Below are 20,022 nucleotides of genomic sequence, written 5' to 3' on the forward strand. Positions count from 1 at the left end.
AGGCTGTAGCAATGGCAAAGCCCACAGGAGCCTCCCAGCGACCACTACTAGGATGTTGAACTGGATGGAGAATTTCCATTTGAGGACCAACTCTAACTCGCTGTCAGATATTAAACAAAACAGCCCTGAGACTGAAGGACAGAAATCATCTTGAAAGTGAGATATTCATAATGTCTCAGGGGTCCTGAGGCTCAGAATCAGTTGTTCAGAAAAACATAAGACAACACATGCCTTTTGCTCCCCCCTTACATAGAGACCAAGGTTCAATTGCCAAACAGTTTTATTTTTTAAATATCAAACAAGATTATCACACAAAAATAGCTATACTGCTGAACTAAGTAACTAAAGTGCTTGAGTTTCCAGAATGCCACCCTGGTACGCGTGTGCCCTGGACAAGTGGCACAAGACATGCTTTCTTTTTTTGAGAGAGAAACAGAGATTCAGACAGAAAGGGAGAGAGATGAGAAGCAGCAGCTCTTAGTTGCGGCACTTTAGTTGTTCATCAATTGCTTCTCACATGTGCCTTGACGGGGGGAGCTCCAGCGGCGCCAGTGACCATATGGTCATGTCTATGATCCCGTGCTCAAGCTGTGACCTCGGGGTTTCAAACCTGGTTCCTCAGCATCCCAGGTCAACGTTCTATCCACTGCACCACCACCTGGTCAGGCAGGATGTGCTTTCTTCCCAACGTTTGCAGGAAGGTCCCACTTGGGTGGGGGCCATGGCCGGCATGTGCCATCACAGTGCATGTGGCTCATCAGCACCTGACAGGAGTGGGCTGCTGGCCTCTCCCCAGATTTTCCCCTGGGTGTCCTCCTCATTGAAATACCACTGGCGAGAGGCCACGGGGCCATGAGCCTCTTCCCAGACCTCCTGGTTGATGAGGGCTGCCTCTTTACTCACTCCAGCAGACACTTCCAGCACCTGGGCAAAGCTCCTGTGGGAATAACAGACAAGATGATGCCTTTTTTACCCTCTTTGGCAAAGGGCCAAGGCCAAAGTGCCTCTGCCCTTGCGTGGTGGCAGTGTGGAGGCAGCAGGTTCAGGCTGATTCCTCCCATGTACTGTGGGAAAGCACAGGTCAAAAAGCTGTCTGAACAGAGCTCAAACAGGGAAGCCCCCAAGAACAGGACCATATAGGTGTGAAGGAAAAGATTCATTTGTTCAAGAAATATTTAGGGAGCATCAACACGTGTCAGGAACAAGTGATAAGAGCTGCGAACAGGGCAGCATCCCAGCCCGCTCTCGAAGTAAGTGGTGGTGGGGAAGCAGGTACTAAACGAGCATGCCCAGTTCCATCCTGGGGCACACATAGTAACTCCAGTTTGGCATGAGTGTCTTTCAGATATTTTAGGCATCTCAGGAAGTATGTTTAGCATTGTAAAGAAGAAAATAAGATGATTTTTGAAATATGTGGAAGAAAGCCCCAGGGTTAGAAATCCCCCTGAGGCGAGGGAGAGGGAGAAGAGCTGCCAGAGTAGCTCTGGGGGCTGGCCCTGTGCCACGCTGGACTTGGGGCTGGTTCCACAAGGGCAAGCACATGCTGCTGAAACCCACTGAGCTGTACCACTACAATCTGCACCTTTCTCTATGAACTTATACTTCAGGAAGAAGTTCTGAAAAAATCACCCCAAACCCTAACCCTAGAAAAATATTTGAAATATGAACAGACCAATCCAAGGGTACCTGCAGTGCTGTGTTGATCTAAGGAAGTGAACAAGGGGTGCTGCTATCACCCCTTTCTGTTTTGGCTGCTGGAGAAGTCACTCAGGGTTTCTGTTGCACTGAAGGCTTTTTACCCATTACCCTCTCCCTGCCTCGCTGGACCCTGGAGCCTCAGCCTCTGCAAATGCTGCCTGCTCTCTGTATAGTGCAGCCGCCAAGGCCCATCTCTGCCTGACAGGGGGCTATTTTTCTTCTTTTTTTCAATCTACAAGAAACCCACTTATACACACACACACACACACACACACACACACACACAAACACCCTGCTCACAAAAATTAGGGGATCAGGGAACATGCAGATACTCCAATACTTTCAGCCTTCTGTATAGTGCATTTTCACCAATAAAATAAAAGTTGGTTTTGTATCTCATTTGCATAATCAAACAACTTTCTTTGATTTGTCGTTTGCTTTTCTGATGTTCTTGTTTAATAAAAAAAATCAAATGCTTCTTTTTTTTATCACTTCATATTCATTTTGAAATATCCCCTAATTTTTGTGAACAGTGAATATATGGCTTTTTCTTTTTCTTTTTTGTATTTTTCTGAAGTAGGGAAGCAGAGACAGACTCCCACACGAGCCCGAACGGGATCCACCAGGCACGCCCACAAGGGGGCGATGCTCTGCCCATCTGGGGTGTTGTTCTGTTGCAAATGGAGTCATTCTAGCGCCTGAGGCAGAGGCCACAGAGCCGTCCTCAGCGCCCGGGCCAACTTTGCTCCAATGGAGCCTTGGCTGCAGGAGGGGAAGAGAGAGACAGAGAGGAAGGAGAGGGGGAGGAGTGGAGAAACAGATAGGCGCTTCTCCTGTGTGCCCTGACCGGGATTCGAACCCGGGACTTCCATATACCGGGCTGACATTCTACCGCTGAGCTAGCCGGCCAGGGCCTTATCTTTTTCTTTAAATACTTTCTGAAATACCTTCGGAGCTCCAGATCCTTCTTTTGGGACACTTCCTTGAGTTCACCCAGCAGGTCTAGTATTTTCCCGTTTTCTTCTGAACTGCAGACCCCAAGTTCTCCCAGCAGATGGTACGTGGTTGTCAATTCCTGCTGCAAATCATCTGGGGGAGGTAGGGATAGGCAGTGGGGAGGGGTCATCAGCCATGGACTTCAAGGTGCCCCAAGCAACCCATGAATGAGCTGGGTGGCAGATTACATTTTACTTGCTTCACTGCAATGCTCTCATGTTATGAAGAGATCAAAGGCAAAGAGAGTCATGGATGAAGACATCTGAGCCCTTGTACCACCCTTGGGCCCGTCTGCCTGAGATCACTGCAGCCTGAGACCACAGGTTAGGTATGTCCACCATCCAGGCAGTCATCAAAACAGACTTGTATTGCCATACCAGTGTCCCCAACAGAAACAAATGCAAAAGGGAAAAAGCTTGTGTCATGTGTAATTTACAAAGAATCTGGTAGCTCCCTTTGTTCCAGCATCTCTGCGCCTCCCACCCTAGTGGAGAACTGCCTACAACTGTGCCGTGTCACCTGCTCTAGGAAAACCAGCACCTCTCCACTCCTGGCACATGTCCCATCTACCAGCTATACACATACACACATCAACCAAACACTGGAAACGAATAAGCATTCTTACAAATACAAATCCTCTTTCCCCACTGAGGTGATCTGAATCATATCCTCCAAAAAGACATGTTCAGGTCCTAATCTCAAATACCTGTGGACATGACCTTACTGGAAATGAGTCTTTATAGATATAACTGAGTTAGAATGAGGACATAGGGTAGGGCCTATTCCAATAACTGGTGCCCTTCTAAGAAGAGTGAAATTTAGACAGAAGCACTCAAGGGACAAGGCCATTGAAGATGAAGGCAGAGACTGGAGCAATGCAGCCAGGAGCCAAGGAAGGTCAAGGGTTGCTGGCAACACCAGAAGCCAGAGGCCTGGAATGGACTCGCCTTCAGAGCCTCCAAAAGGAAGCAACCATGCCCACATGTTAATTTAGTCTTCTGGCCTCTCAAATTGGGAAGGAATAAGTTTCTGTTGTTTTAAGTTACCTGGTTCGTGGCACTTTGTTACAGCAGCCACAGGAAACTCATACATTCCCCAATTCCAACTCCTGGCAATTATCTATGGAACTTTTCTGAGAGGGAGTCCAAGAGTCACAGATGTGCCACTGACTGCGATGACTACCCAACTGAAACCCAGACACCAGTAATTGTTCAACAGGCTCACTTTCCAACATTCTATATCAGACATTAATTATATCATTCTGGGAAAGACTTGATTTTATTAAAAATCATCTTTGTCTGGAAGTTAATCAGTCATTGCTTAGGGCTAGGAGAGAGGTAAGAACGGAAAATAACAGCTAATAGATACTGAGTTAGTTTTTGGAAAAACAAAAATGTCCTAAAATTAGATTATAGTCATAGCTGCACATCCTTATGAATTTACTAAAAACAAATAAATTGTGCACTTTAAAATAGATAAATTGTATGGTATCAATGAAGCTATTAAAAAAATTTAAGTCTCTGAGACTGGCAATTCAGCAACACCCTTTGTATCTTGAACCGCATTTGCACCCAATTCTGGAGGGTAAAGTGCACCTGATTTTAGGTGGCAACGTTTTACTACATCAGCCTCAAGCAAAACATATTTAGAGGCTCAAGAGATCTCTGCTGAGAAATAACCAAACGCTGGGCCGCTGAAAACCTTCTTCGGGAGGACAGCTACTCTAAAGAGAATTCTAAGATCGAGCACAGCAGTTTTCAGGCCTGCCAATTTCTTCAAGTGCAGGGTTAGGTAGGAGCCCTGTGCAGGCAAGGGACTCCTCGGCTCTGCAGAAGACAAGACAGGGTAGGGGTCTGCAGCCCTACCACTGCCCCAGCCAACAGTGCACCTTTGTAGAGCCCCTTCCCTTGGGGACCGCAGGCTGCTCCTGAAGAATGCCTCACCCAGGTAGAAAATCAACAGGGAAACCACAGGCCTCAGTTACAATCCCAGCATGGTCCTTACTTGGGGCGCCACCCTGGACAAACCACACTCTTGCTGGCACCCTGCATCCTCAGCCACTTGAAATAGGATGCACCATCTACCTAAGAGGAGGCTTGTGAGGACAAAGGGACAGAGCTGCCAGCACACAGTAACTGCCGACACCCACTGGTAGTTCCCCGTTCCTTGCCTGGCAGATGCCCCATTTCCTACCTAAAAACCGTTGCCCATCTCCACGTAGGTGAACCGATCTCACAGGCAGCTCATGCCTTGTGGTGTCCAGGGCTGTTGCGAATGTCTTATACTGCTCCTTAAAGCGTTCAGACACAGCCTGATAGGGGCTGAGCATCTCAATCTGCAGACAGGAGGGAAAGTTTGGGCCTATGAGACGAGACTGTGCAGTCACACCCCAGAAGTTTCACGTATGTCATATGCAAGGTTAAGACACAGGCTGTTCTTTCAGGATCTCCCAGGGAATCCCCCGGGTGGTTCACAAGGTGCAGTGGACTATCTCCTCGCTCCTGACCACTCTCCTTGCCATGAACATGCATGCACCTTCCAGCACCTTCAAGGGCCAGCCCTCAACTGGAATCACAGTAAACCCAGGAAGGCTGAGCCTTCCTGCTTTGGAGCTCTTAGCTGAAACAGCTGCCGCACCTTAAGGCCATCCCCACCCACCCCACTTCCCTCATACATGCTCTCTGGGTCCTCATAGGACATTGTGAGGATTCATTGTTTGTCATTTCTTTTCCTTCAACTCCACAAGGACAGCAACCCCATTCTCAGCCCATGGCCTGGCCACATGCACGAACACATCTAACCCCATATTCCTCTATTGATGTCCAAACCAATACCTTAGAATGTGACCTGATTTGAAGACAGGTCCTTTACAGAGGGAACTGAGTCAAGGTGAGGTCATTAGAGTGGGCACTAATCAATACGCCTGACGTCCTTATAAAAGGGGGAGATTTGGAGACAAACACACATACAGGGAGAACACCAGTGAAGAGACACAGGAAGAAGACAGTTATCTGTAAGACAAGGAGACAGACCTAGGACACATCCTTCCCTCACAAACTCTGCTGATGCCTGGACCTTAGACTTCGGGCCTCCAGAACTGAGAAAGAATAAGTCTCAGTTGTTTAAGCTGCCCAGTCTGTGGGACTTCGTTTACAACAGCCCCTGGACACATATGCACTGTATGAGAAGCCACATCTCTCCATGACCTTCCCTGGTGTGGACGACGTTGTCCCAGCACTGACCATATGGTGCCAAGACTGTGCCTCTCACCAGCACCCTGGACCCCTGGGCAGGCCAGAGCCTGTCTTCATGTTACTGAGCACAAGCTGTGGGGGCCTGAAGAACATGTGCATGTGTGTGCCCAAGGGAAGGGTCCTGCTTGATGGCTGGTACTTACTATTACAAGGTCACCCTCTTTTAAACTGTCACACACCAACACCCGGTGGTGTCAAAACCTGAGCCCAAACTTAGAGCCAGGAGAGGAGCAACAACTACTGTAAATGATCCCTCCAAACATCACCATGATGACCCAGAGGGACATGCAGCTCGAAGATCGTGGCCACAACTGACCTGAGCGTCAAGGACAGCTGCCAGCTCCTGCTTCCGCTGACAGAGGAGAAATCTGCGCTTCAGCTCGTGGGTCTTTTTCTGGAGCTTCTCCTTCTCCTGGCACAGTGTTAATAAATTCCTTTCTGCCTTTTCTTCAAATGCAGCCAGACTGTTCTCCATCTGTTGGATGCAGAACAAGAGCTCAGGCTGAGGGGTCTGCATCTCCTGGCTGGCAGAGGCCACCCTTCTACCCACGTCATGCATAAATGCAGTATCGTTTTCACCTTTATGGTCAGTAGAGTCAAGAGTAATGTCTGGGACTCCATCATTTCCGTCAATTCAAGGAGATCCTTAAGGAGAAGGAAAAAATGTTGGGTTCCCAATGAACTGGTATAAATTCAGCTCTAACCCATACATATTTTATTTAGTTAGTTCAGTAATTCATAATTCACTACTGTGTAACAGCCTGCTGTTTCTATTATCTCATTTAGTCTTTTTGGGTGCTCTGTGAGGAGAAGGATGGGTGGTCAAGGGCCAGCTGGATGGCTCCCGCCCCCTCGGGATCACTCGGGAACCAGGACTCTAGCCTCCCACCCCAGCGAGACTACAGCCCGACATCTTCCTGCAAGGGGACAGGGCCTGGTCTAATACCTTCTCTTGCATGACACACAGACAAGGTCCCAATCTCATTTGTCACAACCCCACATTTGTATCTACTCCTGTACATGTGCTTGTAAAAAAATCTACAAATGATCTAAATATGTGTTGTTTTTTGTCCTAAAAGGCATGTTCTTGGAGCCTCAGGCTTCACATGGCCGTAGCACAGGGCAGGAGCTAAATCAGATTTATTTATCCAACCCATCAGCAGTTGCCCTCTCGTTTCAGACACTTACTGGGTTCTTCTTCTGCGAGGCAGAAAATGACGTCGACTGGGTTTTCTTTGACATTGTTTTTTCTAATTGTGGAGTCTTTCTGAGCACACTTTTGTCTAAGATCAAGGAAAGTATTTTTAAGGTGAGAAGCTTGTTGAGATGTGCTGCAACCCCAGCTGGGAGAATAAGGGGTGAAACAAACAATTTACCATTAATGGCCGAGAGATCCAGATCTGGTGGGGCAGTGCCATGCCCTTCCAGCAAAGTGGACTGCAGGTCACCTTTGCTGAAGGTTCCACTGCTCTCTGTGGGTCCTGCAAGAATCCCTAGAAGTCAACACAGTCACTAAGATGCTCTACACCTAAGCCAGGAAGCAGGCAACCTTTTTGGACAATACCACTTGCTTCAAAACTAAGCTTCTTGCTAGGTAGTACAGAAGGCAGAAAAACCTTTGAAAATTCCCAACCATCAACTTGAATATATTTTAAAGAACTAGATAAGAGAGACATTCTTTATAACCCAAAGATTCAAGTAGTTTTTCTATTTAGTTTAATAAAAGCTGCTGTGTTCACAATATGAATCTAACACATACAATACACTTGTGAGGCCCTCAGCCCTTTCTCCTTTTTTCTCCACCATCTTCTGGACCAGGGGTCAGGAACTTTTTTAGCTGAGAGAGCCATGAACGCCACATATTTTAAAATGTAATTCTGTGAGAGCCATACAACAACCCGTGTACGTTATGCATTATCCAATAAAAATTTGGTGTTGTCCTGGGGATTGGCTCCAGCCACCCACAACCATGAACATGAGTGGTAGGAAATGATTGGATTGTAATACATGAGAATGTTTTATATTTTTAACGTTCTTATTTTGTTTATTAAAGATTTGTCTGCGAGCCAGCCATCAAAAGAGCCATATCTGGGCCCTGGCCGGTTGGCTCAGTGGTAGAGTGTCAGCCTGGCGTGCGGAAGTCCCGGGTTCGATTCCCAGCCAGGGCACACAGGAGAAGCGCCCATCTGCTTCTCCACCCCTCCCCCTCTCCTTCCTCTCTGTCTCTCTCTTCCCCTCCCACAGCCAAGGCTCCATTGGAGCAAGATGGCCCGGGCACTGGGGATGGCTCCGTGGCCTCTGCCTCAGGCGCTAGAGTGGCTCTGGTTGCGGCGGAGCGACGCCCTGGATGGGCAGAGTGTCGCCCCCTGGTGGGTGTGCTGGGTGGATCCCAGTCGGGTGCATGCGGGAGTCTGTCTGACCGCCTCCCCATTTCCAGCTTCAGAAAAATACAAAAAAAAAAAGAGCCACATCTGGCTCGCAAGCCATAGGTTCCTGACCCCTGTTCTGGACTGTTCATCTTCCTCATTAGTTCCCTTCATTTTTCAGCCTCTATTTAAAAATGTGAAGTTATGCTTTACACCATCTAAAATGGGTACTGGTACCAGAGAACTGCAGAATGAATAGATGGTATGTCAAATACACTGTCGTTAGGAACTAAAACAGAGAATGATTTCATGAACAACTGTGCAGTTGAGAAAATGAATATGTGGGACCTGGTCAGTTGGCTAAGTGGATAGAGCATCGTCCCAACGTACAGACATCCCAGGTTCGACCCCCAGTCAGGGCACACATGAGAAGCAACCATCTGCTTCTCTCCCCCTCCCTCTTCTCTCTCTCTTCCCCTCTCACAGCCAGTGGCTCGACTGGTTTGAGTGTGGGCCCCAAGCACTGAGAATTGCTTTGTTGGTTCAAGCATCAGCCTCAGGTGCTGAGGATAGCTTGGTAGATTCAAGCACTGGCCACAGATGGGGGTTCCAGGTGGATTCCAGTCGGGGTACATGCAGGAATCTGTCTCTCTATCTCCCCTCCTCTCACTTGAAAAAAAACAAAAGAAAGAAAATGAATACATGGAAACAAAAGAGAAAAGTCACAATAACATGAGGACACAATACCATTTGTTAAATTATTATTATTTTTTTAATTCTAGATACATCTGCCACCTGGGTAAGGAGCTAGGGAACCTGAGGTGGGAGATGGTAACTTTTTATTGCTATGGCTTTTGCACAGGATAAATGTTTTATCATCTGCATTATAGTATTTCTATTAAGAAATTTAATTTTTTAAAAGCCATATGATGGAGCCTGACCAGGCAATGGCGCGGTGAATAGAGCATCAGACTGAGATGTGGAGGACCCAGGTTCAAGACCCTGAGGTCGCCAGCTTGAGCGCGGGCTCATCTGGTTTGAGCAAAGCTCACCAGCTTGGACCCAAGGTTGCTGGCTTGAGCAAGGGGTTACTCGGTCTGCTGTAGCCCCATGGTCAAGGCACATATGAGAAAGCAATCAATGAACAACTAAGGTGTCGCAACGAAAAACTAATGATTGATGCTTCTCTGTTCTCTCTCTGTTCCTGTCTGTCTGAACCTATCTATCCCTCTCTCTGACTCTCACTCTGTCTCTGTAAAAAAAAGAAAATAAAGCCATATGATGGAACTTAAAAAACAGTCCCTCTAAATCAGGGGTTGGGAACCTTTTGGCTGAGAGAGTCATGAACGCCACATATTTTAAAATGTAATTCTGTGAGAGCCATACAACGACCTGTGTACGTTATGCATTATCCAATAAAAATTTGGTGTTGTCCCGGAGGACAGCTGTGATTGGCTCCAGCCACCCACAACCATGAACATGAGCGGTAGGAAATGAATGGATTGTAATACATGAGAATGTTTTCTATTTTTAACATTATTTTTTTATTAAAGATTTGTCTGCGAGCCAGATGCAGCCATCAAAAGAGCCACATCTGGCTCGCGAGCCATAGGTTCCCGACCCCTGCTCTAAATCATAGTTATGCTTGAATTATGGTTTCTCAGCCTTGGCACTACAGACATCTGGGGCTGGATGACTTTGTGTCAGTGCCATCCTGTGCACCACAGAACAGTGAGCAGCATCCCTGGCCTCCACCCACTACATGTAACATACTTCCATGTCCATTTGCAACCACCAAAACTGTCTCCAGACATTGTCTAGTGTTCCCTGGGGGTCACAACTATCCCCAAGTAAGAACACAATTTTAAAATGTGGCAGGCCCAGTTTCTGATCCCTTAGGCCAATGCCGGTTTCCTCAATTTCATGAACAGTGCTCAACTAATTGCATGAGAAAACATTAGAAAGTTGTGCCAGCTTCCCAATCATGCCTGGACCAAGGAACAGCACAAATGCTGACAAACATTTAAACCAGCATAGGCAAACTTACAGCTTGCAAGCCAAACCCAGCCCACTTCCTATATTTGTCAACAAAGTTGCTTTTTTCTAACATTTATTTTATTGATTTGAGAGAGAGGGAGAGAAAGGAAAGACGAGAACATTAATCTTTCCTGTATGTGCTGACCAGGGATCAAACTGGCAACCTTTGCACTTCAGGATGATGCTTTAACAACCAAGGCATCCAGCCAGGCTGTCAACAAAGTTTTATTGGGATCCAGTCATGCCCATTTGTGTATGTATGGTCTGTGGCTGCTTTCACGCTGCAAATGGCAGAGTTGAGTCTTTATGACAGACAGTATCTGCCCTAGAAAGCCTAAAACATTTACCATCTGGCTCAGAAAAGGTTTGCTGACCTTTGATCTGAACAGGAAATCTAAGTTGTAGTAGAACATATTTAATATTTTCCTATGAGACTCAAAACTGTCACTATTTTCAACAAAGAGGTGAGGGCTGAGACATAGTTTTGCTCTTTATGAACTGCTCTCAGGAAAAAAAAAGAGCTACCTGATCTTGCTGTAGAGGGGGGCACCTGAGGCACTGGACAAACTGCTACATTGGGAGGGGTTTTGCCAGACCTCTAGATGAACACACTGACTAGAACTAAACACCAAATCCTCCAACAGTAATGGTCTGAGTGGCAGGCTGTAAGGAAGCTTCCCACTCTGGTCTACATTTTCCTTTTTTAAAAATAATGATCTCATGCCACATCTGTAATCAGAAGAACTGAAAGCTTTTCATGTCACTTTGGTGACAGCTTTTAGAAGAAAAGATATAGGGAGACCATCACAAGGAAGATCCAATCCAAGTCAGTGAGAGGCAGGAGGATGAGGCCTTATACCTTTTCTGGTCCTTCCTGGTCATGGAGCTCTGGTGGGAAAGAGTCACATGATCTAAGAAATGGTGCCACAAGGATGGCAACTGGTCTCTTCTCTGAGGTGATACAGGAAGGAAATGCTCTCCCCCTCACTCCCCTAATATCTCTTTTCAGCTCCCCCAAATGCCCTAAATCTGTCCTTACACTGATATACTTGGTCCAGCTTTCTTCTGATGCTTCCCAGAAAGAGGAACTTTAAACTTCACATACTTGAAAACATAATTCACCACCATGCTCACCACGCCTCCTAAGCTCCCCCGCTGCTTTCTACCCTCCCTCCATCGTCACATACCTTTGCTCTTCTGAAGTGGGTTAGGTTTCCTTCCACCTTCAGATACCTTCCCACTGGTCTTTAAAACATCTGTTGCAGAAGCCTGTTAGAAAACACATGACACTCAGGGGACAAGATACCTCCCCTTCATGGCCTGCAAGGTTTGCAACTGCTCTATTTTGGGGCAAGGGGCAGACTTTAGGAGTTCTGACATTTAATTACATATTTACAGGGCAAACTAATTTTGTCAAAAAGGATACCCGCACACGCCTAAAACATAGGAAACCACAAAAATGTTTGACAGTGATTATCTCTGACATGGCAGATTACACAAGACTGGTTTTCTATATACCTTTTTAGTACTTGTCAGTTTTATAGTCAGACTATTACTTTGATCATCAGGAAAAACAAAAGTTTTTGTACAGGTATTAATCTTCAAAACTTACAAAAAGGCAAACAAAGCATGGAGCTAGCAAGCTATTATAATGTAATAATCTAAAGATAAAAACCTTGTGAAGAAGGCCCTGGCCGGTTGGCTCAGCGGTAGAGCGTCGGCCTGGCGTGCGGGGGACCCGGGTTCGATTCCCGGCCAGGACACACAGGAGAAGCGCCCATTTGCTTCTCCACCCCATCCCCTCCTTCCTCTCTGTCTCTCTCTTCCCCTCCCGCAGCCAAGGCTCCATTGGAGCAAAGATGGCCCGGGCGCTGGGGATGGCTCCTTGGCCTCTGCCACAGGCGCTAGAGTGGCTCTGGTCGCGGCAGAGCGACGTCCCGAGGGGCAGAGCATCGCCCCTTGGTGGGCAGAGCGTCGCCCCTGGTGGGCGTGCCGGGTGGATCCCAGTCGGGCGCATGCGGGAGTCTGTCTGACTGTCTCTCCCCGTTTCCAGCTTCAGAAAAAAAATACAAAAAAAAAACCAAAACACCTTGTGAAGAGTGAGAATATTTGAATGCACAGAGACCACTCCTATTCAACCTTGTGTTGGGGATTCCAGAATAAGAAATAAAAGGCAAATAGGTATTAAAGGAAGAAATAAAACTCTCTTCTTTCAGACATGATTCTTTATGAAGAAAATTACAAAACATATGCAAAAAAAATGCTACTAAAATTAATGTTTAGCAAGGTTGCAAAATAAGACGGTCAATATTTTTAAAAATCAATTATATTTCTAGTAATAAATAACTTCGGAAATTGAAATTAAAAGTCAGTATCATGTACAGTAAAACTAAAAAAACACCAAATATTAGCCCTGGCCAGGTAGCACAACTGGTTAGAGCATCGCCCCAACATACCAAGGTTGTAGGTTTGATCCCGTCAGGACACTTATGAGACAACCAAAGACAGCATGAGTAAGAGAAACAATAAGTCCAGCAAGTTGATGTTTCTCTCTCTCTGCCCCTTCCTCGCTCTCTAAAAATCAGTAGTAGTAGTAATAATAATAATAATAATAATAATAATAATAAAGCCCAAATACTTAGATATAAACCTAACAAAACACAGGGAAGGTCCATATACTGGAAACTACAGAATATTGTTGAAAAAACCCCAAATCTAAGAAGACATAAATAAATGGAGAGGTATACCATGTGCATGGATTTAAAGACAGTGTTTTTAAGATGTTGTTCTCCCTAATCTAATGCACAGATTCAATACAATCAAAATCCCAGCACAAGATTTGGTAAAAAAGGGCAAGCTAAGTCTAAAATTTATATGGAAATGATGTATACATAGATGGGCAATAAGTTTTTGACAGAGGTGACGAGATAATACAATGGGGAAAGGAAAGTACAAATGGTACTGGAACAAGAGAACATTCACACACTTATGAGTGTTCTCTTCAACTCCAGTATTGTACCAGACAAAAATTAATTATGCCCTGATCAGATAGCTCAGTTGATTAGAGTGTCATCATCATACACAAAGGTTGTGAGTTTGATCCCCAGTCAGGGCACATGTGGGAATAATCGATGTTTTGTCACACTCTCACCCTTCATCTCTCTCTAAAATCAGTAATTTTTTAAAAAATGGACCACAGACCTTAAAGTAAAACCCAAAACTATAAAACTCCTAAAATAAATTTATGGGAGAAAAATCCTTTTGATCTTGGGTTAGGCAAAGATTCCTTAGATAAAATACCATAAGTACAAGCCATAGAAGAAGAAATCGATAAATTGGACTCTTCTGCTCTTTACAACACACATTAAAAAGAAACCATCCTGACCAGGCAGTGCATCAGACTAGGATGCTGAGAGCCCAGGTTCAAAACCCCGAGGATGCCAGCTTGAGCATGAGCTCAACAGCTTGAGTGTTAAGGTCACAGGTTTGAGTGTGGGATCATGGACATGATCCCAAGGTCTCTGGCTGTAGCCCCCTGGTCAAGGCATATATGAGAAAGCGATCAATGAACAACTAAGTTGCCGCAACTATGAGTTGATACTTCTCATCTTTCTCCCAGCCTGTCTGTGTGTGTCTCTCTCACTAAAAAAAAGAAAGGAAAAAAAAGAAAATGAAACCATAAAAAACAAGCCGCAGTGGGAAAAATATTTGCAAATCACTATACAGGGTTGGCATACAAGATATAGAAAGAGCTCTCAAAACTCCATAATGAGAAAATAAACAACCCAATTTAAAACATGGGCCAAATTCAAATAGACACATCATCACAGGTATGAGAATGGACATTAAGCACTTATGCTCAATTATCATAAGCTGTTATCAAAATGCAATTAAAACCACAATGAGATACCACTTCACACCCACTAGATAGGCTTCAATCTTAAAGTACTGACTGGAGCTCTGTGAGGCTGGGAGAAAGTAAAGAGGTGCAGTCACTTTGGTAACAGTTGGGCTGTTTCTTAGTCACACACATGCTTCCACTATAACCCAGTAACCTCCCTCCTAGGAGAAATGGTAACATGTCCACACATAATCCTGCACAGAAGTGTATAAGGTGCCTTATTCAAAATTGCCAAAAATGGAAACCAAACCAATGTCCTTCACTGGCGGAGGACACATGGCCCACCCACACAGTGGGATATTCTTCAGCAATCAGAAGGAACCAACACTGTGACAGGCAATGACAGGGAGAGCCCTCCAGTGCATTCTTTACACAAAAGAAGGCAGACGCAAGAAGCTGTATCCTATGACACCTTTTTTTAAAATTAATTTTAATGGGGTGACATTGAAAAATCAGGGTACATATGTTCAGAGAAAACATCTCTAGGTTATTTTGACATTTGATTATGCTGCATTCCCATCACCCAAAGTCCAATTGTCTTCCATCACCTTCTAACTGGTTTTCTTTGTGCCCTTCCCCTCCCCCAACACCCACCCTCTCCTCTCCACCCCCACTCGTAACACCCACACTCTTGTTCATGTCTCTGAGACTCATTTTTATGTCCCACCTATGTATGGAATCATATAGTTCTTAGTTTTTTCTGATTTACTTATTTCGCACAGTATAATGTTCTCAAGATCCATCCATGTTGTTGTAAATGATCCGATGTCATCATTTCTTATGGCTGAGTAGTATTCCATAGTGTATATGTACCAAAGCTTTTTAATCCACTCGTCCACTGACAGACACTTGGGCTGTTAACAGATTTTCGCTATTGTGAACAATGCTGCCATAAACCTGGGGGTGCATTTCTTCTTTTGAATCAGTGCTATGGTGTTCTTGGGGTATATTCCTAAAAGTGGGATGGCTGGGTCAAAAGGCAGTTCGATTTTTAATTTCTTGAGGAATCTCCATACTGTTTTCCACAGTGGCTGCACCAGTCTGCATTCCCACCAGCAGTGCAGGAGGGTTCCCTTTTCTCCACATCCTCGCCAGCACTTATTCTGTGTTGTTTTGTTGATGAGCACCATTCTGACAGGTGTGAGGTGATATCTCATTGTGGTTTTAATTTCCATTTCTCTAATGATTAGTGATGTTGAGCATTTTTGCATATGCCTATTGGCCATCTGTATGTCCTCTTTGGAGAAGTGTCTATTAATTTCTTTTGCCCATTTTTTGACTGGATTGTTTGTCTTCCTGGTATTAAGTTTTACAAGTTCTTTATAAATTTTGGTTGTTAACCCCTTATCAGATGTATTGTCAAATATATTCTCCCATTGTATAGCTTGTCTTTTTATTCTGTTCTTATTGTCTTTAGCTGTGTAGAAGCTTTTTAGTTTGACATAGTCCCATTTGTTTATCCTGTCCTTTATTTCACTTGCCCGTGGAAATAAATTGGCAAATATATTGCTGCGAAAGATGTCAGAGAGCTTACTGCCTATGTTTTCTTCTAAGATGCTTATGGTATTATGGCTTACATTTAAGTCTTTTATCCATTTTGAGTTTATTTTTGTGAATGGTGTAAGTGGTGGTCTAGTTCCATTTTTTTGCAGGTATCTGTCCAATTTTCTCAACACCATTTGATGAAGAGGCTGTCTTTACTCCAATGTATGCTCTTACCTCCTTTGTCAAATATCAGTTGTCCATAAAAGTATGGGTTTATTTCTGGGTTCTCAGTTCTGTTCCATTGATCTACATGCCTAATATTATACCAGTACCAGGCTGTTTTGAGTACAATGACCTTGTAGTATAACTTGATATCTGGAAGTGTGATACCTTCCACTTTATTATTCCTTTACAAGATTGCTGAGGCTATTCGTGTTCTCTTTTGGTTCCATATAAATTTTTGGAATGTGTTCTATATCTTTGAAGTAAGTCATTGGTATTTTAATCGGTATTGCATTGTATTTATAAATTGCTTTGGGTAATATAGACATTTTAATGATGTTTATTCTTCCTAACCATGAGCACAGTATATTCTTCCACTTGCTTGTATCTTCCCTGATTTCTTTTATCAATGTTTTATCATTTTCCGAGTACAAGTCTTTAATCTCCCTGGTTAAATTTATTCCTAGGTACTTTATGTTTTTGGTTGCAATAGTGAAAGGGATTGCTTCCTTAATTTCTCTTTCTGACAGTTCATTGTTAGTGTATAAAAATGCTTCTGATTTCTGAGTATTAATTTTATATCCTGTCACCTTGCTGAATTCATTTATCAGGTCCAGTAGTTTTCTGACTGAGACTTTAGGCTTTTCTACATACAATATCATATCATCTGCAAATAATGATAGTTTTACTACTTCTTTTCCAATTTGGATGCCTTTTATTTCTTTTTCTTGTCTGATTGCTGTGGCTAGGACTTCCAGAACTATGTTGAATAAGAGTGGTGAAAGGGGGCACCCTTGCCTTGTTCCTGACCTTAAGGGGATTGCTTTTAATTTTTGCCCATTGATTATGATGTTGGCTGTGGGTTAGTCATAGATGGCCTTTATCATGTTGAGGTATGTTCCCTATATTCCCACTTTGCTGAGAGTTTTGATCATGAATGGGTGCTGGATTTTATCAAATGCTTTTTCTGCATCTATTGAAATTATCATGTGGTTTTTCTCCTTCCTTTTGTTTATGTGATGAATCACACTGATTGATTTGCGAATATTATACCAGCCTTGCCTCCCAAGAATAAATCCCACTTGATCATGATGTATGATTTGTTTCATATATTGCTAAATCCGCTTTGCTAATACTTTGTTGAGGATTTTAGCATCTCAATTCATCAGGGATATTGGCCTATAATTTTCTTTCTTTAGTGTTGTCTTTGCCTGGTTTTGGAATCAGGATTATACTTGCCTCATAAAAGAAGCTTGGAAGTCTTCCTTCCTCTTGAATGTTTTGAAATAGCTTGAGAAGGATAGGAGGTAGTTCTTTGAATATTTGGTAGAATTCACTTGTGAAGCCATCAGGCCCAGGACTTTTCTTTTTGGGGAGTTTTTTGTTAACTGTTTCAATCACATTTGTTGTAATTGGTCTGTTTAGATTTTCTGATTCTTCCAGATTAATTTTTGGAAGATTATATGTTTCAAGGAATTTGTCCATTTCATCTAGGTTGTCCAGTTTTTTAGCGTACAGTTCTTCATAGTATTTTCTTACAATATTTTGTATTTCTGTTGTGTCGGTTGTTATTTCTCCACTCTCATTTCTAATTTTATTTATTTGAGTCCTCTCTCTTTTTTTCTTGGTGAGTCTGGTTACAGGTTCATCGATCTTGTTTATCTTTTCAAAGAACCAGCTCCTGGTTTCATTGATCCTCTGTATTGTTTCTTTAGCCTCTATATCACTTATTTCCACTTTGATCTTTATTATTTCCTTCCTTCTACTACCTCTGGGCTTTACTTGCTGTTCTTTCTCTAGTTCTTTTAGATGCAGGGTCAAGTTGTTTATTTGAGCTTTTTCTAGCTTCTTAAGGTATGCCTGTAATGCTATGAACTTCCCTCTCAGGACTGCTTTTGCTGTGTCCCATAAATTTTGAGTTACTGTATGCTCGCTATTGTTCATTTCTAGGAATTATTTATTTCTTCTTTGATCTCATTGTTAACCCACTTGTTATTTAATAACATGCTATTTAGTTTCCAAGTGTTTGAGTATTTTTCAGTTTTTCTGTTGTGATTGATTTTTACTTTCATGCCATTGTGATCAGAGAAAGTGCTCGATATGATTTCAATCTTCTTAAATTTGTTGAGACCGCTTTTGTGCCCTAACATGTGGTCTATCCTAGAGAATGTACCATGAGCACTTGAAAAGAATGTATATTCTGCTGCTTTAGGGTGAAAGGTTCTGAAGATATCTATTAAATCAAGGTGATCTAGTATGTCCTTTAAGTCTGCTGTTTCTTTGTTAATTTTCTTTCTTGAGGATCTATCTAGTGATGTTAGTGGGGTATTGAAATCCCCTACTATTATAGTATTGCTGTTGATTTCGCCCTTTAAATCCATCAAAGTCTGCTTTATATATTTAGTTGCTCCTATATTAGGTATGTAGATATTTATAACAGTTATATCTTCCTGTTGGCTTGCTCCCTTTATCATTATGTAGTGACCTTCTTTATCTCTTACTATAGCCTTTGTTTTAAAGTCCATGTTGTCTGATATAAGTATTGCTACCCCAGCTTTTTTTTTCATTTCCATTTGCGTGAAATATTCTTTTCCATCCTTTTATCTTCAGTCTATGTGCCCCTTTTGTTTTAAGGTGTATCTCTTGTAGACAGCATATGTATGGGTCCTGTTTTCTTATCCACGCAGGTACCCTATGCCTTTGGATCGGATCATTTAATCCATTTACATTTAAGGTTATTATTGATATGTAATTGTTTATTGCCATTTTATTCTTTAAAACTGTATTTCTCTTTTGCTATATTCTTTTTCTGCTTTGATCTGTTTACAACAGGCCCCTTAGCATTTCTTGCAGCCTTGGTTTGGTTGTAGTGAATTCCTTGAGTTTTTTTTGTCTGGAAAGCTTTCTATTTCTCCTTCAATTTTAAACGATAGCCTTGCTGGATAAAGTATTGTAGGCTCTTGTTCGGCATTACTTTGAATATTTCTTGCCATTCCCTTCTGGCCTCAAATGTTTCTGTTGAGAAGTCGGAAGTCATCCTTATGGGGGCTCCTTTGTAGGTGATAGTCTTTTTTTCTCTAGCAGCTTTTAATATTTTCTCTTTATCACTTATCATTGGTATTTTAATTATGATGTGTCTTGGTGTAAATTTCTTTGGGTTTCTCTTTAATGGAGTTCTCTGTGCTTCTTGAACTTGTGAGATGTTTTCCTGCCTTTATTGAGGAAAATTTTCAGCTATGATATGTTTGAAGTCTCTATCCCTTGTTCTTTCTCTTCTTCAGGAACCCCGATAATGCGGATGTTATTTTTCTTCATGTTGTCACAGAGCTCTCTTAGAGTTTCCTCAGACTTTTTGAGTCTCTTTTCTTTTTTCTGCTCTGCTTCCGTGCCTTTATTTATCTTGTCCTCTAACTCGCTGATTCGATTCTCAGCTTCATCCATCTGCTTTTAATTCCTTCCATTGTGTTCTTCATTTCTGATATTGTAGTTGTCATTTCTGACTGATTCTTTTTTTTTATTTCAATGTCCTTTTTTATATTTGCTATCTCTTTATTTAGGTGTTCGTAATGACCATCTATTGTTGTTCTAATATCTTTGAGCATCCTAACAATCATTATTTTAAACTCTGCATCTGGTAATTTGGTTATATCTGACTCATTCAGGTCCTTTTCTGGGGATTTGTCTTGATTCATTTGTGTTGCATTTCTGTGCCTTCTCATTGTCTGTGTAAAAAGTTTTGGCCATTGGAGTCCGCAGGGTGTGGCCTCTATGTTCCCTAGGTGTGGTCTGCTGCAGGCCTGCCACCCCCTCTGCTGTTGCTGTCTAGGGTGTTCGGGTATGGGCGTTGCCAGTGCCCGCCCACTGGGGCTGTTGCTATTGTTTCCGACTCTCCTTCACAGGAATGGCTGTGATCACATGCTCGGGTGTACAAGCCTTGGTGGCCTTGGCCTTCGCCCCACCCCTGCGGGTGGTGTTATGCTCGGCCCTGAGGGCAGGGGTGAGCACCTTTGCTCAGCTGCGGGTCTCCGCCTGATTCCGGGCTTTTGCCCTGCCCTTGCAGAAG

At 43.4% G+C, this 20,022-nt stretch overlaps 1 protein-coding gene across 4 annotated transcripts in view; it reads right to left on the reverse strand.

The window, feature by feature from the left end:
* Positions 1-262: 262 nt before the first annotated feature.
* HAUS8 (HAUS augmin like complex subunit 8) overlaps positions 263-20,022 on the reverse strand; it is a 31,876-nt gene continuing 12,116 nt past the window's right edge. For 2 of the 4 annotated variants that reach the window (XM_066349143.1, XM_066349152.1), the window contains 8 exons: positions 11,539-11,620; positions 7,325-7,429; positions 7,137-7,231; positions 6,528-6,593; positions 6,265-6,423; positions 4,888-5,029; positions 2,646-2,787; positions 263-937 (listed from right to left, as the gene is read on the reverse strand). In XM_066349143.1, coding sequence (XP_066205240.1) covers positions 739-937; positions 2,646-2,787; positions 4,888-5,029; positions 6,265-6,423; positions 6,528-6,593; positions 7,137-7,231; positions 7,325-7,429; positions 11,539-11,620 — 990 coding nt within the window. In that variant the 3' untranslated portion in view covers positions 263-738. Of the gene's footprint in view, positions 938-2,645; positions 2,788-4,887; positions 5,030-6,264; positions 6,424-6,527; positions 6,594-7,136; positions 7,232-7,324; positions 7,442-11,538; positions 11,621-20,022 lie in introns of all 4 variants that reach the window. The other 2 variants (XM_066349125.1, XM_066349135.1) reach the window with 1 other exon arrangement.

Source organism: Saccopteryx leptura, chromosome 1 (genome assembly GCF_036850995.1).
Source record: "Saccopteryx leptura isolate mSacLep1 chromosome 1, mSacLep1_pri_phased_curated, whole genome shotgun sequence".
NCBI lineage: Eukaryota > Metazoa > Chordata > Mammalia > Chiroptera > Emballonuridae > Saccopteryx > Saccopteryx leptura.